Source organism: Neoarius graeffei, chromosome 15, assembly GCF_027579695.1.
Source record: "Neoarius graeffei isolate fNeoGra1 chromosome 15, fNeoGra1.pri, whole genome shotgun sequence".
NCBI lineage: Eukaryota > Metazoa > Chordata > Actinopteri > Siluriformes > Ariidae > Neoarius > Neoarius graeffei.
This window is the reverse complement of record NC_083583.1, coordinates 23,054,534-23,071,521: the sequence shown is the minus strand read 5'-3', so window position 1 is coordinate 23,071,521 and position 16,988 is coordinate 23,054,534. Positions and strand designations below refer to the sequence as shown.

General features: G+C 42.5%; 1 protein-coding gene across 1 annotated transcript in view; it reads left to right on the top strand.

Annotated features, from left to right (window-relative positions):
• Nucleotides 1–16,988, top strand: part of rbm34 (RNA binding motif protein 34) — a 29,316-nt gene that overhangs the window by 3,874 nt on the left and 8,454 nt on the right. Inside the window, exons 2-6 of the mRNA XM_060941039.1 lie at nt 396–552; nt 15,365–15,483; nt 15,565–15,778; nt 16,797–16,856; nt 16,939–16,982. Of these exons, the coding sequence (XP_060797022.1) occupies nt 396–552; nt 15,365–15,483; nt 15,565–15,778; nt 16,797–16,856; nt 16,939–16,982 (594 nt within the window). The remainder of the gene's footprint in view (nt 1–395; nt 553–15,364; nt 15,484–15,564; nt 15,779–16,796; nt 16,857–16,938; nt 16,983–16,988) is intronic.

The window sequence follows — 16,988 nt, the reverse complement described above, 5'->3', positions numbered from 1 at the left end:
TTGAATTCCACACATTTATGCGTCACCGTATAGACGCAGATTTCCTCCTTGAAAACGGTCGTGTAGACGCGGAAAAAAGTGAGAACGAAAACGGACTTTTGCGTTTTTGTTTCAGACCGTCCCCATGTAAAGTGGGCCTGAAGCTCTTGATTTGTATCTGTGTTATTTTTATGCATTGTGCTGCTGTCAAGGGATTGGCTGATTAGAGAACTGCATAAAAGAGAACAGCAGGTGTATGGGTATACCTAATCCAGTGGCCAGTGAGTGTATATGTTGACATGATTGAGTAAATACTCCGGGGGAGTGGATTTGGCTCATTTACACGAGGTGCCTATGGAATTGAGTTTTTGTGTAGATTTTCTCCTGACTGTCTTTTTTTCTGATATATATCTCAGTGAGGCAGCGATTGCTGATGCTGGGAAGCAGAAGGATTATGTTGTTGGCTTGGTATCAGACAGCCTGACTGCGGATCAGCCTACATCAGGGACTCTGTCCTCGTTATTCTCAGTTGCCTCCACTAAGAACACACTGGTCTTCGTCCCAGCACCAAAAGTAAGTATGCTGTCTTGACATCTGTTAGCACAGTGGTGATAAAACAGAGGTCCAAGACTTTTAGTATTTAACAGTTATTCCATGAAATCAAGTCGTACATGAGCTGATAGCCAACAAGGCACGTAGTGCTGAGTTGGCTGTAAACCATGTACGACGAGATTTGAGTAGAATAACTGTTTTATTCTATCCATATTCGCTGGATTTTGAGAAACGGAGCATTTTCATATACACTGTAAGTGACGTCACAGCAGGGCAGTGTGTGTGTATATTTTATATATATATATATATATATATATATATATATATATATATATATATATATATATTATAATTTTTATTCCCATTTATGCAGCATACAAGAGTCAAGGATGGCGATACTATCCACTCAGAAATTTATTTAAAAATAAAAGTTCTGTGTATCCGCTTTAACCACCCTGGCTGTGTGTTTTGGGTCATTATCTTGCTGGAAGATAAAGTTGTTGCCAATGAGAGCTCTTCCAGAAGGCACAGCATGATGGATAAGGATTTGCCTGTACAGTGGTGCTTGAAAGTTTGTGAACCCTTTAGAATTTTCTATATTTCTACATAAATATGACCTAAAGCATCATCAGATTTTCACACAAGTCCTAAAAGTAGATAAAGAGAACCCAGTTAAACAAATGAGACAAAAATATTATACTTGCTCAATTATTTATCGAGGAGAACGATCCAATATTACAAATCTGTAAGTGGCAAAAGTATGTGAACCTTCGCTTTCAGTATCTGGTTTGACCCCCTCGTGCAGCAATAACTGCAACTAAACGCTTCCGGTAACTGTTGATCAGTCCTGCACACCGGCTTGGAGGAATTTTAGCCCATTCCTCCGTACAGAACAGCTTCAACTCTGGGATGTTGGTGGGTTTCCTCACATGAACTGCTCGCTTCAGGTCCTTCCACAACATTTCGATTGGATTAAGGTCAGGACTTTGACTTGGCCATTCCAAAACATTAACTTTATTCTTCTTTAACCATTCTTTGGTAGAATGACTTGTGTGCTTAGGGTCGTTGTCTTGCTGCATGACCCACCTTCTCTTGAGATTCAGTTCATGGACAGATGTCCTGATATTTTCCTTTAGGATTGGCTGGTATAATTCAGAATTCATTGTTCCATTAATGATGGCAAGCCGTCCTGGCCCAGATGCAGCAAAACAGGCCCAAACCATGATACTACCACCACCATGTTTCACAGATGGGAGAAGGTTCTTATGCTGGAATGCAGTGTTTTCCTTTCTCCAAACATAACGCTTCTCATTTAAACCAAAAAGTTCTATTTTGGTCTCATCCGTCCACAAAACATTTTTCCAATAGCCTTCTGGCTTGTCCACGTGATCTTTAGCAAACTGCAAATGAGCAGCAATGTTCTTTTTGGAGAGCAGTGGCTTTCTCCTTGCAACCCTGCCATGCACACCATTGTTGATCAGTGTTCTCCTGATGGTGGACTCATGAACATTAAAGGTGCCCTTCCACCAAAAACGTTTAATACTGGCTCTTTTTGAAATACCATAGTTCACCCCGAGTTGCATATGCATGCTGCATGTGAAAATGTAATTCTACTCCCATTCCCTGTATTAGCTTATGAAAGAAAATAGTCGGAAAAACGAGCGGATCTGAAAAAGCCCTACGAACTTAAGTCACTTCAAAAATTAGTATTCATGGCCTCGCCCACCTTGGCTTGCGATCGCCCACAGGAAGAAAGTTCGGATTTCGGCACGAGGAGAGATAGCAGAGCCCATCTCATCAGTAGCTAATGAAGAGGACCTAACAGCAAGTTGAAAACATGTCTGAACAAGTTCGTGCCTGTGTTATTTGTGGCAGTAACACATCAACGTTGCATGTTTGGGGAGGCTGGGACCTCCCCTGCGCGAGTTACGAGCGTTCAAAGTCGGGCTGGAGTCGCCGACAGAAACGAAACCCAAGCGGAGCGCTGCGGCTCACCTCGGGGCGAATTACATCCCGAGGCGCGGGTCTAGCCTGCCCTGGCAGTGCTGGTTCGTTGGGGAGAGGGCAGAGGTTGCTGGCTGCCAAGTTTGGGGAGGCTGGGACCTCCCCTGCCCGAGTTACGAGCGTCCAAAGTCGGGCTGGAGCCGCCGACAGAAACGAAACCTAAGCGGAGCAACGTTACAAGATAGAAGAGCTGAAGAAGAAATGGTTGGAATTTATCTTTGGAACACCACCAGCGAAGTATAATGCAGCGTTAGTACTGTGTTCTGATCATTTCAACCACAGTGACTTTTCAAACTTCGGTGCCTTCAGTAGTGGTTTTGCTTCGAGGTTGCATTTAATCCCTGGATCTGTGCCGTCAAGACGATCGACCACCTGCTCACATGCTGTAAGTAAAACATGAACTTTTTGTTTGAAGGTTTTTGTTATGAAATAGCATGTTCATATTCTCCACGTTAGCATGCATGACATGGTCACAAGCTAGGATGGGATGAGAGTTTTCCGCTTTTCGGTGGATTTCTGCTTTTTTGAGTAAAAAACCGACCTTTTTATATTATGCCAAATCCGTTGAGATTTTTTTTTTTAATTTCGGGGGGTTGGGGTATGTTCCTTCATGCTGTTCAAACTTTATTAACTCCAACGATGTTTACACATTATTTGTAAGTTGCCATCTTTAGTCTCGTTTAAATCTCGTTGAATGTGATGTAAAATTCGTGTTCTCTACGTTGTTATTGGTCAAAACATCTATGTCGAGACCGTAATAGCCAATCAAAACAGTTTTTACAAAGACACCCACATCCGCTTGTTCTGACCCACTGGAGGTAGCGTCACAGTGCTGTTAGCCAATCAGAGGTAACACGTTTACATGTCATGAATATTAATGAGTAAGAGCTGAAATCCTGTCGTTCTCCCGCCACCCACTCCTCCACCACAGGGCTCGACATTAACAGTAGCCCGATTGCCCGGGGCAACCCTTCAATAGATTCGGACAAGCAGACTCTCACAAATGCTTGCCCGATCGGGCAACTGCCCAAATATGTCAACTTATGTGAAAAACGATGTTTATTCATTCATATTATGATGAAATTCCATCACGATTTGCGATTGTTTGACTCGGAAAGACCGCGTCCATGTTATCATTACGGGATGTTCAACAACTAGCAGAATTCACATTTGCACATCGCGGGCTCGCAATGCAGTTTCGCATTGCTAATAATTATCGCGTAGTGCATATTCAGTGTTCTATTGGTATGTCCTTCACTACATGGCTAATTACCGCATTACTCGCACGGGGCGCTAGTGTCAATGCTTGTTGATACAGACAGCGTCTGAGAAGGTTGAATAATAAATTTAAAAAAAAAAAACCATTAAAGTCACAAACTTTGGCATTATGTCTGGTTTGGAGAAATTTGGTTTTAAAATAAACAAAGACGGGCGGCACGGTGGTGTAGTGGTTAGCGCTGTCGCCTCACAGCAAGAAGGTCCTGTGTTCGAGCCCTGGAGCCGGTGAGGGCCTTTCTGTGTGGAGTTTGCATGTTCTCCCCGTGTCCGCGTGGGTTTCCTCCGGGTGCTCCGGTTTCCCCCACAGTCCAAAGACATGCAGGTTAGGTTAACTGGTGACTCTAAATTGACCGTAGGTGTGAATGTGAGTGTGAATGGTTGTCTGTGTCTATGTGTCAGCCCTGTGATGACCTGGCGACTTGTCCAGGGTGTACCCCGCCTTTCACCCGTAGTCAGCTGGGATAGGCTCCAGCTTGCCTGCGACCCTGTAGAAGGATAAAGCGGCTAGAGATGATGAGATGAGATAAACAAAGACAAGGAAGAGAAGAAAAAGAAAACTCAATCAAGCTCATCAGTGGATTCAAAGAAACTGTATGAGGTGAAAAGGCAAAGAACTGTTATTCCCAGCTGGTATTCAGAGTTTCCTGGATTGAAGTTGGTCCAACCTGAGAATGAACCTGGGCCACCCAGCAAACTCTCCAAAGATGATCCCAATTTGGATGTTGAATCAGATGAGCCCAGAGCTAGTACCAGCCATTCAACTGATACCGATCATGCTGATGATGATAATAATAATGACACTGCTGACCAAGGGAAAATGATTTGCTCCATATGCCTGAAGTACCCTGCCCTGGCTGATAGCGGCTCATCCCTAGTGAAAGGCTGTTCCACATTTAGGAAGGATTCCTTAAAGATACACTAGCAGTCAGTTACACATACCAGGTACAACAACAAAAAATAAATAAATAAAATAAAACCAACTAAAATAAAATACTAAAAATAGAATAAGAAAATAAAATGATGATGATGGGTGTTGGTGATGATGATGGTACTACTATTTTCATCAGACTTTTTGTGCCCTCACCTTTTAGTGACTTGGGACAGGCATGAATGTGCAAATTTGAAACCAATTCTTTTCTTCAAATGGCGTAGAAATGAAAACTTAATGGTACCATCACCAGAGAGCAAATTGTAATTGTGGAATTATAGAATTATGAGTACACAAAAGAAGAACACAATGCACATTCATGGTGGTTTACACAAAAAGTGGTTAGACATGATATATAATTGAACCCAGAAACCAAGGGAACACACAGAAGGATCAGAAAATCAACAAAATAAGCTTTGAAGAGGCATTAGTAGAGCATGCGAGTGAACATTGTGTTGTAAGCATATGTGTTTGTGGCATATTCAAAGGAAAAAAGTATGTAATATTTGGGCAACCGTGTTCTGAGTTCGGGCAACCAGATTTCTACAAATGGTTGCCCGAATGGGCAACCATGTCTCAAAGTTAACGTAGAGCCCTGCACCAAACTAGAACAGCCTGAAACAGGAGAACCACAGCATTTTTTTTTTCACCAAAACCGGCTCACGGCATTCATTCATACTAGAGACCACTGCACAATTAATGGAAAAACGATGCAATGAGACCTTTAACATTAGCCAATGTGAGAGAGGCCTTCAGTTGCTTAGAAGTTACCCTGGGGTCCTTTGTGACCTCGCTGACTATTACACACCTTGCTCTTGGAGTGATCTTTGTTGGTCGACCACTCCTGGGGAGGGTAACAACGGTCTTGAATTTCCTCCATTTGTATACAATCTGTCTGACTGTGGATTGGTGGAGTCCAAACTCTTTAGAGATGGTTTTGGAACCTTTTCCAGCCTGATGAGCATCAACAACGCTTTTTCTGAGGTCCTCAGAAATCTCCTTTGTTCGTGCCATGATACACTCCCACAAACCTGTATTGTGAAGATGAGACTTTGATAGATCCCTGTTCTTTAAATAAAACAGGGTGCCCACTCACACCTGATTATCATCCCATTGATTGAAAACACCTGACTCTAATTTCACCTTCAAATTAACTGCTAATCCTAGAGGTTCACATACTTTTGCCACTCACAGATATGTAATATTGGATCATTTTCCTCAATAAATAAACGACCAAGTATAATATTTTTGTCTCATTTGTTTAACTGGGTTCTCTTTATCTACTTTTAGGACTTGTGTGAAAATCTGATGATGTTTTAGGTCATATTTATACAGAAATATAGAAAATTCTAAAGGGTTCACAAGTTGGGGTTCATTAAAAAGGATGCTTCAGTATCTTGATGAAGCCATAAATCAGTCTGGTATTACGTCATTCCCGAGTTCTCCTCGTCAGACCCCGCCCTGTTACAATGCTAATACTCGTGACCACGCCCACATATTAGCACCGCCCACTCTGGTGGTGAAGTTTTCTCCGCCCCAGAGTCCATTCGGGAATAAACGGAGCGCGCGCGTCTCTCTGCGTGTGTGAGGTTGTAATGATGGCGTCCTGCGCGCGCTCTGTGTGCCTCGGATTGAAGCTGCTGTTGATCGCGAGCTCTGTGTCGGTTCAGTGCGCGAGCCGGAGCGACCTGTCCGACTACGGGCTTCAGTTCGGAGATCAGACTCTGCAGTCCGGAACCGACCAGACTCACCGAGTCCGACTGGACCGAGCTGTGCTCTTCTTCGATCAGAACTTTGAAAAAGTTTGTGAGTTTATTTTATAATTTTTTTTTTTATTGCATTCATGAATCCACAAATTCACTTTCATATATTAAAAATATTTATGCATCAAATATCTCATCTCATCTCATTATCTCTAGCCGCTTTATCCTTCTACAGGGTCGCAGGCAAGCTGGAGCCTATCCCAGCTGACTACGGGTGAAAGGCGGGGTACACCCTGGACAAGTCGCCAGGTCATCACAGGGCTGACACATAGACACAGACAACCATTCACACTCACATTCACACCTACGGTCAATTTAGAGTCACCAGTTAACCTAACCTGCATGTCTTTGGACTGTGGGGGAAACCGGAGCACCCGGAGGAAACCCACGCAGACACGGGGAGAACATGCAAACTCCACACAGAAAGGCCCTCGCCGGCCCCGGGGCTCGAACCCAGGACCTTCTTGCTGTGAGGCGACAGCGCTAACCACTACACCACCGTGCCGCCCTGCATCAAATATAGACTATTAAATATAAAATCTTAAATTATGCACTGAAAAAAATAAACATACAATTAACCAAAAAAGTTTGAATCAGAAAGTAGTGCATAATAAAAAAATAAAGTATTTCTCTTTTAATGACGTCATGAGATCATGATCAACTCCCACCACCACTATTATAATCACTTGTATTAATTACTGAATAATAATAATAATTATTATTATTATTATTATTATTAATTATAGTAATTAATCTTTAAGTGGCTACTGACAGTTAAGTGAAGTTTGAAAATCTGCAGCCACACCACAAATTCCTACAGGAAGTTCTTCTTTTCTGCTCTAATGCTCAAGAATTACCTGCAATTTTAACTGGAAGGACACTCGGTAGAGTACACACTGAATTGATTCGGCTTATGGTGTGGCGTTAACTCAAAACTTCATCAAATTGTGAGAAAAACACACTGAACTACTGAGGTTTTAAAGGGGAACTGAAGGCAAATTTTTATTATCATCAAAATTCTATTTCTCTCATTTTATTAAATATAGGAATGCATTTTTGATAGCTAGTTTGTCACTGCTATAGCAAGTTACTGTATGAGTGTTTGAAATATGCTCTGTAATATATGTCAGTCCATATGTCAAAGCAACGGCCGTAAACGAGATTTGCCGAGACCTGTGCGAGACGTCATAGGACGAAAGTAAAAGGTACAGCGGAAATCAAAGTGACCGACATCTGCCAACGTTGTCAAAAGACGCGCATGCCCTCTTTCAAATGCTGACTTAATCAAGCCGGAAGTTTTCCCTGTGTCCAAAATCGCTCCCTACTCACTATACAGGGCACTATATAGTGTGGACGCCATTTTGTAGTGCTGTCCGAAACCTTAGTGAGGATTATGTGGGAAATGTGCTCAGTATAATATGGATTTATCACAAAAATACATACATGCATGTATTTATTATTTTGAAAACCCACCAGCTGCCTGATCTGGCACGTTTTAATTGTGCGACAGTAATGACGTAAATACCAGCGCGACGGACTAGTGTCCGAAAGCGTCTCCCCCCATTTAACCAATGGAAAAGTCTCATTATCTGTAGCCGCTTTCTCCTGTTCTACAGGGTCGCAGGCAAGCTGGAGCCTATCCCAGCTGACTATGGGCGAAAGGCGGGGTACACCCTGGACAAGTCGCCAGGTCATCACAGGGCTGACACATAGACACAGACAACCATTCACACTCACATTCACACCTACGGTCAATTTAGAGTCACCAGTTAACCTAACCTGCATGTCTTTGGACTGTGGGGGAAACCGGAGCACCTGGAGGAAACCCACGCGGACATGGGGAGAACATGCAAACTCCACACAGAAAGGCCCTCGCCGGCCCCGGGGCTCGAACCCGGACCTTCTTGCTGTGAGGCGACAGCACTAACCACTACACCACTGTGCCGCCCAATGGAAAAGTGGTATGGAATAATCTTCCTCACTGATGAAGCTGGCAAAACTCGAAATTAATCTAAATTGGAATGATATGGTGATCTGGCCGCTGTGTAAACAGTTTTTAAAATGGCGGCATTGACACTTCACGTTTGAAGTCTCGCACGAGTCTCGTGAAGATCACACGGATAAGCGACACCTGCCATGTACCAAATGAACTACATTCAACATGGCTAAAAACCAAAAAGGCTGATAAGTATAATATTTAACGGCAATTAGTTGCCAGTACGAGTCACGATATAAGGTTACTAAAACCAAAAATGTAATTGAACAACACGTTAATTAAGAAATAAAGCAAGTTTAAAAATGACTTCAGTTCCCCTTTAAGACGCGTTGGTTAATCTGACTCTTTACTCAACATGATCTTTCCAGAATAATGTTCGAAAGGAAATCAAAACATTTCCACATCATCCATCCGTTATCTGTAGCTGCTTATCCTGTGCAGGGCAAGCTGGAGCCTATCCCAGCTGACTATGGGCGAAAGGCGGGGTACACCCTGGACAAGTCGCCAGGTCATCACAGGGCCGACACATAGACACAGACAACCATTCACACTCACATTCACACCTACGGTCAATTTATGGCCCTTTTCCACTACCCTTTTTCAGCTCACTTCAGCCCGACACGGCTCGCGTTTCGACTACCTCAGAACAGCACGACTCAGCTCGCTTCAGCCCTGCTCAGCCCCCAAAACTCGCACGGTTTTGGAGTGGGGCTGAAGCGAGCCAAACCGAGCCGAGTGGGGCTAGGGGCGTGAGGAGACACTCCCCTGTGCACTGATTGGTGAGGAGGAGTGTCCTCACACGCCCACACGCCCCGCGAGCACGCTGGGATCTGTAAACACCGTAAACCCGGAAGAAGAATAATTACGAATTACAAGAATTTCTGAAGCCTTATGCGCCTCGCCTCATCTATACGCTCTTGCCAGTATCTGTTGGCGTTGTCGGTGACAACAAGCCACAGCACCAAGACCAGCAACACTAACGACTCCATGTCCTCCATGTTTATTGTTTACTATCCGGATCGTGAGACTACCGCTTAAAAGATCACTGATGTCACTGTTTGCGCCGCCTAACGACATCATGTGACGTCCACCCACTTTCGCTAACTCCACCCAATGTGTCCACCCACTTCCAGCCAGCACGGTTCAGCGCGGTTGTAGTCGAAATGCAACTCCAACAGCCCCGCTCAGCTCGACTCAGCCCAACTCAGCACCGCACGGCTCAGCCCAACTCAGCTGCGTTGGTAGTGGAAAAGCGGCATTAGAGTCACCAGTTAACCTAACCTGCATGTCTTTGGACTGTGGGGGAAACCGGAGCACCCAGAGGAAACCCACGTGGACACGGGGAGAACATGCAAACTCCACGCAGAAAGGCCCTCGTCGGCCACGGGGCTCGAACCCGGACCTTCTTGCTGTGAGGCGACAGCGCTAACCACTACACCACCGTGCCGCCCCATTTCCACATAATTTGTGATGAAATACATGTTAAGTTTCAAAGACTGAAAACCCAATATTTAGCCAAAACCTTGTAATATTAATGTTTTTTGTTGTCACTTTTGGCTGTTTGTCAAAATTTGGTCATAGCAACATTACTTTCCTAGTCACATCTATTTATGAGGGTAAGTCAAAAAGTTCTAAGACAAATTGAAAAAAATCTTTATTTATGAAAATAACAAAGCTATTTCTCTACATATCCTACATTTAAGTCTAAACACTTCAGCAAGTGGTGTTTCCATCAGAGAATGTGTTCTTTGTAGAATTTTAGGGGATGTCTTTCACACCTTTTTGAAATTATAACATCTGTCTTAGGACTTTTTCACTTACCCTTGTGTATTAATGTCTCGAAATGACCTCATATAATCCTCATGAGCTCAAATAATTAAAGGGGAACTGAAGTCATTTTGAAACTTGCTTTATTTCTTAATTAACGTTATTCACTTACGTTTTCGGTTTTAGTAACCTTATATCGTGACTCGTATTGGCAATTAATTGCAATTAAATATTATACTTATCGGCCTATTCGGTTTTTAGCCGTGTTGAATTTAGTTAGTTTGGTCCACGGCAGGCGTCGCTTATCCGCGCGATCTTCACGAGACTTGTGCGAGACTTCGAAACGTCAAGTGTCAGCCAGGTGTCAGTGCCACCATTTTGAAAACTGTTTTCCAAATGAAATATTGCACAAAAACGAGTTTAAATGACGATTACTGCTGACTTTTTTCAAACTTTCCTGATTGCTATCAAAATAAACAAAACTTCTGGCTTGATTACATCAGCATTCGAAAGAGGTCGTGTGTCTTTTGACAACGTTGGCAGATGTCGGTCACTTTGGTTTCCACTGTACGTTTTACTTCCGTCCTACGATGTCTCGCACAGGTCTCAACGAATCTCGTTTACGGCCATTGCTTTAACATATGGACTGATATATTACATAGCATATTTTCAAACACTCATAACTTGCTACAGCAGTGACAAAATAGCGATCAAAAATGCATTCCTGTATTTAATAAAATGAGAAATCGAATTTTGATGATGATAAATTTGCCTTCAGTTCTCCTTTAAGATTAGATGATTTAGACGATTACATAAACACTGCACACACTGCCACAAAAGAGTAGTGCTGCATTAATCATGCAAAAATTAAGAAGTGAGTGATGATACTTTTATTTAATGCTTACAAAAATTACATGCGAACATGGGGTTTGAATGAAAAGGGGGGAAATAAACAGAAATCTCTTTAAAAAAAAAAAAAAAGGTTTAATATTTAAATAAAATATTCTATCAGATGGCTGCACGGTGGTGTAGTGGTTAGCGCTGTCGCCTCGCAGCAAGAAGGTCTGGGTTCGAGCCCCGTGGCTGGCGAGGGCCTTTCTGTGTGGAGTTTGCATGTTCTCCCCGTGTCCGCGTGGGTTTCCTCCGGGTGCTCCGGTTTCCCCCACAGTCCAAAGACATGCAGGTTAGGTTAACTGGTGACTCTAAATTGACCGTAGATGTGAATGTGAGTGTGAATGGTTGTCTGTGTCTATGTGTCAGTCCTGTGATGACCTGGCGACTTGTCCAGGGTGTACCCCGCCTTTCGCCCGTAGTCAGCTGGGATAGGCTCCAGCTCGCCTGCGACCCTGTAGAACAGGATAAAGCGGCTAGAGATAATGAGATGAGATTCTATCAGATCAACTGCTTCCATTGAGTCAGTAATTATTAAAAACAAACAAACAAAAAGTTTGAAAACGGTATCTGAGACCAGAATGTCAAGGACATAGGAGCTCATCTGACCTGCCATCAAAACAGCCATGACTACTAAGGGCCTCTGCATGCTCTTGCGACAAGGCTTTCACAGATAGCTTTTCGCAGACAGTTGTAATTTATCGTTGAGCGGGGAGTAATAGGCGTGCGCAATGTTATTCACCGCTACAACGCAAGGGGGCGCGAAGTCGCGAAATCACTAGGAGTAGTTGGTGGGTGTGGTTAGTGGAGTGTTTATCCTCCGGTTACTTATAATGACTAGAACTGGAGTCGTATAGATGTACGTACTTCCTCACTTCCTCAATCAACCGCTCTTCGTGCTGCTCCATCTTCGCTCGTGTTTTTAAAAATGTCGGTCGTGAAAACAAAACAAACCGGGAAAGTAGGGAAGCGGAAGTGCGTGTACAGCGGATGTAGAGTGGACCAATCGGAGCCCTCTTGTCTGCGACGCTGTCTGCGAGGCTTCTGCGGTGGTCACAATTTTTGGGAGGTGCGCGCAGAGCGTCTGCGAAGATGGGGGGGGGGGCTACGCAGACGCCATCTGCGAGGACTGGGTTGTCAGCATAAATTGGCCTTAAAACATCAACTGAAATGTGACAATGTGAGCGAGGACCAACCTCTACAACTAATTGTTTACGACAGGAACAAAGGACTAAATTTTGTTCCCCGAGGGAAGATCTACCCAAAACATCGATCAGAACTGAATTCGCATGATAAATGAGAGAGGAGATACAATTCTAGTCAGAAGATGATTTGTTAAGTTGACCTAATTACTAATTTGCGAGCAAAAATTCGACAATACAATGACCAAACATTGTACAGAAGTTCTAGTTCTTTCAAACAAAACAATCAGAACTGAAATCCATTGAGAACTGAGGGAGGGAGGAGATATGATTTAACTGAAAATAAACAAAGTTGTAAACAAATTGTTTACAACAAGAAAATCAACAAACAACAGAGTTTTGTCCCCTGAGGGAAGATCTACCCAAACATCGATCAGAACTGAAATTGGATGAGAGAGGAGATACAATTCCAGTGAGAGACCTGGAAAGTTCTTTAATTTGGCCTAACTACTAATTGGTTAGTAAAAAAATTTGACAAAAACAACGACCAAGTTTTGTGCGGAATGATGAGTTCTTTCGAACAAAACAGTCGGAGCAGAAATCCATGGAGAACTGACGGAGGAGATACGATTTAAGTGAATTGTGGATGACGGACGCCACGCCATGGCAACAGCTCATCGGTCTTATGGACAGATGATCTAAAAAGTGTATCATGATGTAATTGATCACAATATCGAGATATATGGGCCATTTTCAAAAAATTGTACCAATTGGGGGCGTCGTGGCTCAGGTGGATAAGGCGCCATACCATAAATCCGGGGACCTGGGTTCGATTCCGACCCGAGGTCATTTCCCGATCCCTCCCCCTCTCTCTCTCCCGCTCATTTCCTGTCCTGTCTCTACACTGTCCTATCCAATAAAGGTGAAAAAAGCCCAAAAAAAATCTTTAAAAAAAATTGTACCAATTATGGTAAAGAAATAAAAAAAATTGTCACTCTTTCTTTCTATAAATGTACCAAAAGATTGCCTATTGATTAAAATCAAGTCCTACTAATCAGCAAAGCTAGATTCCTATTATTTTTATAACAAAATTTATTTTTTCTGAAATTGTGGCTTTCTTTACCGTTACCATACCAAAAAAGCTTTTATTATATTTCATCTGGTACACAATGACTTAAAATATTTTAAATTCAATTCTATTTGCCTATTTGGCCCGAAAATCTAGCCTGGGAAATCCCATGCTGCTTTGCACAATCGTTCCGATCTGAAAAGACAGCATGGAAACTATGGTCTAAAGGCTCGCCTGAGTTAGGGAGCCAATCAGAGAGTGGGGAGGGGTGGAAAGACGGTGACGCGTACTACTCGACAAACGGAAGCTTGTAGTTTATTTGGGACTGTTTACGGATCACATTTAACATGGCGGCGAGCGATACGAACCAAACTTTCGATCAAGCTTTGTCTTGCACAAATGGCAGTAATCGTTCGGTTCCATTGTTTTCCTATTTTTGTTTTGCCTTCTCTTTCTCCTTCCTTCTCTTCTTCGCCTCTTCGTCGCTCTAACTACATCACCGGGTACAACTGCCATGATTGGCCATGGGCTACGTATACGCCAAATGATAGACATTTGCAACGTCCAATAAATGGCCGTTGACAATCGTAAACCACACCTCCCCTACGAGAAATTCAATAGGCAGATTCCAGACCATATTTCACTTGTGATATGGTCTGGTGTTAACCAGACTACCGGCAATCTAGAGAAAAACAGACATTTATGCATGATTTTCTCTTTACCGTTACCAAAGTTTCTTTACCGTTACTAGGAATGGTAACGGTAAAGGAAGTATATGGTAACAGTAAAGAGGTGTCTCATTCTCTTACAACACAGCATGACAGTTATGCTTTCAAATAATTGCTCATATTTCATCAGTCAAACTTAATCAACAACTACAAATAGTTTCTATTTGATCACTGATGTCTATAAGATATGTGCATCACGGTAAAGTATATTTGTGTGACATGAGTAATTAATGAAATGTTTTGCTCACCTTTCAGCCTCCACTGCCTCAAAAAAAATTCAAAATGGAGTCCCAACATCCTGGCACTTCAGGATGTCGAACAGCTCCCTCTTTAGCAAGCACTAGGAACTAATTATTTTCAAAAATGTTTTTGGGTAACGGTAAAGAAAGTAAAGTAACACAACAATATTTTTTGAATTTATAAAAAAAAAATCAGATAATGTACTCAATACTTTTGTTTAAACACCTAATTAGTTATTTTTGTGAAAAATAAAATTTACTCCTGAGTAAGTTCAAGAATGTAAGATATATTTATGAATAATTAGTTTTTGCATTGGTAACGGTAAAGAAAAATTATAACATAAATCACTCTTATTTTTCTTATTAAATAAGAGAAAAACTTCAATATGAAAGTTTAGAGAGGTTTTTATTGTCTATGCAGTTATGTGAATAATTTTTCAATTAAACCCCTCTGTTCTGATGAGAAACTGAAAAATAATTGAAGACTTCTTTACCGTAATAGGTACATTTTTTTGAAAATGGCCCATATATATATAATCATATCACCCAGCCCTATTCAAATTCAAAGTTCCTCCTGTGCAAGAGCTAGTCTCCCATCCCAGTACTTTAGGCACATTGGGCAGCACCAGTCTCCGTTTCCGTAGCCCTCTGCCTCTCACCTATTACATAGCTAGGGTTACAGTGGGGGGGGGCTGGTTCTCTGGTAACCGTGTGTTTGACTCCCTACTTACATATGTATTGTGGTGTACCTCACCAGATGGCAGTAGGTACCATTTTTATGATGATCTTTGGTACGACCCGATTGCGAGTAGAACTCATGATCTCCTGGTCAAGAGGCGGACTAGGCCAACTCACGGTCCAGCCCTAGTAGCTATATATTATTTGTTTCCTCAGACCACAGCAAAGTAGAAATGTAGCAATGTTTACTGCCATTGAAAATAATTCTGACACTCCTGCATTATCTTCTCTGTCCTGATGCAATGTTTGGTAGTAGTAACGATGATGATTTATCTTTCGTATCTATGCAGCCAGGAGCAAAGGCCAGCCCTGTAAAACAGGAAGCAGGTCGTGTGCCAGGTGGCGGCGAAGCAGTGAAATGGAAGAAGACGAAACAAAAGTCAGCAGCTGAGAAGAAGCTGGAGGACAGGTTCATAACGTTGCTGTTGTTGATATTGTCTGGGATTATAGTTTGAACAGCTGTAAATGAATCATCTGTGTCAATTTCCAGGGAAGAAGCCTTAAAAAATGCAGATGATGCCGAAGAAGCAAAACGTCCAAAGAAAGTCAAGCGCAAAGGTCCAGAACCAAACGACGATGGCGAAACGCTGGAAGAGGCGCTAGCAGCGAAGCGGCGTAAAGTTTCCTGGAACAAGGCTGAAGAGAGAATTAAACTGAAAAGAACCGTGTTTGTCGGCAACCTACCTGTTGACTGCACAAAGAAGGTGACTGAATTTCTGTGCATGAACGGTTTACAAGTCAGACATCTCAAGTCATTATGGAATCAGTATGTAATGATATATCATGCGGTGATGAATCACGATACAAATTTATGACCATTTGATTTTTCCTCGCAGTAACTCCGTTGTTTAGACAGCAGCGGGCACAATAATGTAAAATAGCAGGAATACACGTGACTTCACCGCAAACGGAAGTAACACAGCTCTAATGCCATGAAAAAAACACAAAATAAACAGATCTAAAGTGAAAGAGCTGCTGCGTAATTGTGTACAAATGGATTTAACAAGAAATCAGAGCTCTCTTTTTAGAGACTGCTGAAAGATAAAGAAAAGAGGAAAAATGGAGGTAGAAAATGTTCATAAAAGTTTATTAAGAAAAGGCTTATTACCTTTCCCCATTTTTAAGAAAAGGAATATTTGAGCTAATAGGTTATATTTTACTACAATTTTTACAAATGTGGGTAAATAATTATTGTTGGTTATTATGAAAATGTTTGTAAGTTAACAAAAGGAATATAAGCTGATTTAAAAAAAGGAAAGTAAATGTTGATATATATGGCGGCACGGTGGTGTAGTGGTTAGCGCTGTCGCCTCACAGCAAGAAGGTCCGGGTTCGAGCCCCGTGGCCGGCGAGGGCCTTTCTGTGCGGAGTTTGCATGTTCTCCCCGTGTCCGCGTGGGTTTCCTCCGGGTGCTCCGGTTTCCCCCACAGTCCAAAGACATGCAGGTTAGGCTAACTGGTGGCTCTAAATTGACCGTAGGTGTGAATGTGAGTGTGAATGGTTGTCTGTGTCTATGTGTCAGCCCTGTGATGACCTGGCGACTTGTCCAGGGTGTACCCCGCCTTTCGCCCATAGTCAGCTGGGATAGGCTCCAGCTTGCCTGTGACCCTGTAGAACAGGATAAAGCGGCTAGAGATAATGAGATGAGATATTGAATCGAATTGTGACTTGGGTGAATCGTAACATGCCTGTTTTTTTTTCTATTAACCTCTGTTTTTGCAGGATTTGAAAAAGATCTTCAAGGGTCTGGGAGCCATCGAGTCGGTGCGATTCCGCTCAGTTGTAAGTTTTCTGTCACTTTCTGCTAAAAACCAGATATTGATTTTGTCATGTATTTAGATTTCTGATTTGTGGTTTCTTCCAGCTTCGGGAAGATCCAACAATGTCCCGCAAGCTCGCCACTATCCGGTATGC